We start from the raw sequence: 3,691 nt of genomic DNA, 5'->3' as shown, positions 1-3,691 counted from the left end.
ACATGTCCTTCCTGCTGGCCAGGATGATCCTGCCAGAAGGCCCCGATTATGAGGTCTCACTTTGTAGACAATGAGGAGCTCTGACATCACCTGCAAGATATAAGGAAGGGCAGCAGGCAGCTTATGCCAGTTATCACCAGGCAGTGTAGGGGAAACAGGTACCTAACCGCTGTCTGCTCCAGCTTGCCTGCTAGATCGCCAGCCGCTGCTCCCCAACACCTGTTGCCTACTTTCTAAATACAACACAAGAGAGCAGCCATGAACATTCTATTCATCCTTGTCGGCAGCATCATTTTTGCGTCCATCTTTTCCATATTCAAGGTAGTATTTCAGGTAAGCTGTATGCAGAAGGAGCCTGCCCTAACATTAAAGTAACTCGATACATGGATAGAAAAGAGGAAAAGAATTCAGGGAAGGACATCAAATGTCTCCACAGAGCCCCGACATTTGACGCCTCTGCCGCATGAGCTTCCCAAGCTTTTAGCACTGTACTCAATAGCTGCAGTTAGTTAGAAGACAGATAATATGTCATGAATGTTATAGTTGGCTTTCCAGCGAACCTCTCCCTTACCATGAGAGAACAGGAGAGCTGAAAGGGCGCTTTCCCCACCATCAGCTTGTCTTCTTTCACTTTTCTAATGATATCCTAAGTGTGAGTTCCCTGGTGTTGGTTTAAAGTCATAAGTAAAGTGGTTTTACAATAGCATCAATGACTCGTGCCAAGGCTACTGTTGAACTTCCTAAGGCAAGAAGGCTTTCCAAGTAACCACCATGATTTCTCTTGAATCTTTGCCTGCACAAAACATGTTTATGGTTTCCTCATATTTTGTCGGTTTTCTATTTAGTGATAGTTTCCCTTTTGTGTAGAAACATTTTAAATTAATATTGTTTCAAATATTGATGAGACTGTTTCTTGTGAAATCAGAATCCTGTTCTGAAAGTCTCTCCCTTTACTTTTAATCTTGGAGTGTATTCCCTATCCTTGGCCATGTACAAAAATCAGTTCAATGTGTATCTCTAGACTTAAAATCATGCTTCCATTGTAAGAATCAACCTCTTTTCTTCCTACATTTCTTTCATTGCAGCTTTCTCTACCTCAGTCTGTGCTTATGCAAAACATACATATTAGTCAATGTTACCCTTCAACACATTCCAATATATAACTTTTTGGGGGGGACTTAGTTATATAACCTAATTATGATTTGAAGAGTTCTGGGCTCCAAAATACCACAGAATTGTACTTTCTTTTACAGATACCTGATCATGAAAGACCATCCAACCCAACATCTCCTACACTGCTGAGAGCAAATTCCTTTTGGTCATATAGGAACACTGGTCTGAGTTTCCCTGGGAACAGCTACAACCAAGATATGATGAATAATTTTCCACGAACACTAGCCTTGCACAAACGAATACTGGTCAATCTGAACATCATGGAATGCCAACTGACTAAGCTGGAGCAATTCCTGTCTTCAAAGAACCCACAAGGCCATACAAAGCATAGGCGGAGAGCCACTGTGAGAATTCCTATGGAAAGCGACAGTGGAAGCAACCAATAAAATCCCTGAGGGGGATTCCCTGAGGGGAATCAACTGATTGTTTCTTGCAAATGAGTTTTTATTTAAAGGAGTGGGGTGCCAGTCAGATACTCTAGACACCTACTACATGCTTATATTTAAAGAATCATTTACAAGTATTTGTTAATAAATATTTTATGGGGTAATGATTTAGAATCATGAAACAGAAAAAGCAAGTTCAAATGTTGGGTTTTTGGCAGTAACTTGCAGTTGAGAGTTTACAAGTGATATATAATAAACCAAATCTAACCAGTTTAAGAAGTTTTGTAATCAAAAGATTGCAGTATAGGATTGCAGTTGTCTGCAAGTTTGATTAAAGTGAGAGGACTTACACTGACCTGTGTGTCACTGACTGGATGTAGTAAGAGTTATCATTGGGCACACTACAATACATATATTTTATAAATTATGACATTGAACTTTGTTTTTCACTTTTGAAGTCAATGATACAAGTTTTTAACTACTCTTTGTGGTCATCGTTTTTTTTTTTTTTTTGTGGTCATCTTTGGAATATAACTACTTCTGTTTCAAATCTCCATGATCCTAGATTACTTTTATCATTTAAAATACGTCCAAATCCAGACTTTGATGATCCCTCAAGGAAGGCTTTACCCTCCCTGGGGAGTGGATGGGGGTGAAAAGGGGGGTGGGTGGGCATGGGAGGATAGGAGGGAGAGAGAAATGGGATTGATATGTAAAATACAATTGTTTCCAATTTAAATACAATTTTAAAAATATCCAAATCATCCCTACAGCACAAGATTAGCCTATAAAAAGAAATGCCTTTTAAGATTGGTGAATTCTCACCTTGAATAGCACTTAAATATAGAAGGATAACTCATTTAATAGAATGTTACTTCAAGAAAGGGTATTTTTAAGCCATAGTTGGTGGTCTATTTATAATAATGTACTATAAAATCTCATGTAGTCCCCCAGAGAAATGGAAAGGGACAAGATCTCCTGAGCAAATTGGGAGCAGGGAGGGGGCAGGAGTTAGGAGAAAGTGAGGGGGAGAAGAGGAGGGGAGAGGAGGACATTGAGAATCAGGAAGGATGAGTCAGGGGTAGAATAGAGGAGAGCAAGATAAAAGATACCATAATAAAGGGAGCCATTATAGGTTTAAAGAAAAATCAGGCACTGGAAATGTCCAGAGATATACAAGGATAACACCAACTAACAATCTAAGCAATAGTTGAGAGGCTACCTTAAATGCCCTTCTCTGATAATGCGATTGATGACTACCTTATATGCCATCATAGAGCCTTCATCAAGCAGCTGATGGAAATAGAATAGAAGCAGACACCCACAGCCAAACACTGAGCTGAACTCTGGAATCCGGTTGCACAGAGAGAAGAATGATGAGCAAAGGCGTCAAGACCAGCCTAGAGAATGCCACAGAAACAGCTGACCTGATCAAGGGGAAGCTCATGGGTCCCAGACTGATAGCCGGGGAATGAGCATAGGACTGTTCCAGATGTGGGTGTCAGTGAGGAGGCCTCAGCCATTTATGGTGCCTCTAGTAGTAGATCAGTATTTATCTCTATTATAGAAATGGGCTTTTGGAACCCATTCCACATAGAGGGATACTCTCTCAGCCTAGAATCATGGGGGAGGGCCTAGGCCCTGCTCCAAATGATATGACAGACATTGAAGATTTCCCCATGGAAGTCCTGATATTATTATCTTCTACTTGGTACAATCTACTGATAGAGCTTTCCTCCTGAGTTTCTTTTATAATTTTCACTTATTTTGGTTCATTTTTTACAGTATTTATGTCTCTAGAGAACTCAATTTTCAAATCCTGAATTTTCTTCACTATTCACTTCATCATTTCATTTATACTTTTTCAGTAGTATGCTTCTTGTGAAAGTGCAGAGCTTGGTGCATATATGTTCAACATTGTTATATCTTCTTAGTCTGTTAGTTTCTTAATAGAATGAAGTGTCTTTTATCTCTTCTAATTTGCTTTAGTTTGAACTTTTATTTTGTCAAATATTAGGACATTTGTCCTGGCTTGTTTCTCAGTCCCATTTTCTTGGGATAGTTTGTTCTACACTTTCCATCTTAGGTGGTGACTATCTTTGCAGATGAGAGTTTTTGAAGAGATGGATTTT

At 39.4% G+C, this 3,691-nt stretch overlaps 1 protein-coding gene across 1 annotated transcript; it reads left to right on the top strand.

Annotated features, from left to right (window-relative positions):
* Nucleotides 1–258: 258 nt before the first annotated feature.
* Nucleotides 259–1,559, top strand: Ct83 (cancer/testis antigen 83). Its single transcript, XM_027431931.1, has 2 exons — nucleotides 259–333; nucleotides 1,254–1,559. Exons 1-2 carry the CDS (start codon nucleotides 259–261, stop codon nucleotides 1,557–1,559), a joined length of 381 nt encoding a protein of 126 aa, XP_027287732.1.
* The last annotated feature ends 2,132 nt before the right edge of the window (nucleotides 1,560–3,691 follow it).

This window comes from Cricetulus griseus, chromosome X (genome assembly GCF_003668045.3).
Source record: "Cricetulus griseus strain 17A/GY chromosome X, alternate assembly CriGri-PICRH-1.0, whole genome shotgun sequence".
NCBI lineage: Eukaryota > Metazoa > Chordata > Mammalia > Rodentia > Cricetidae > Cricetulus > Cricetulus griseus.
This window is presented reverse-complemented; position numbering and strand designations above follow the sequence as displayed.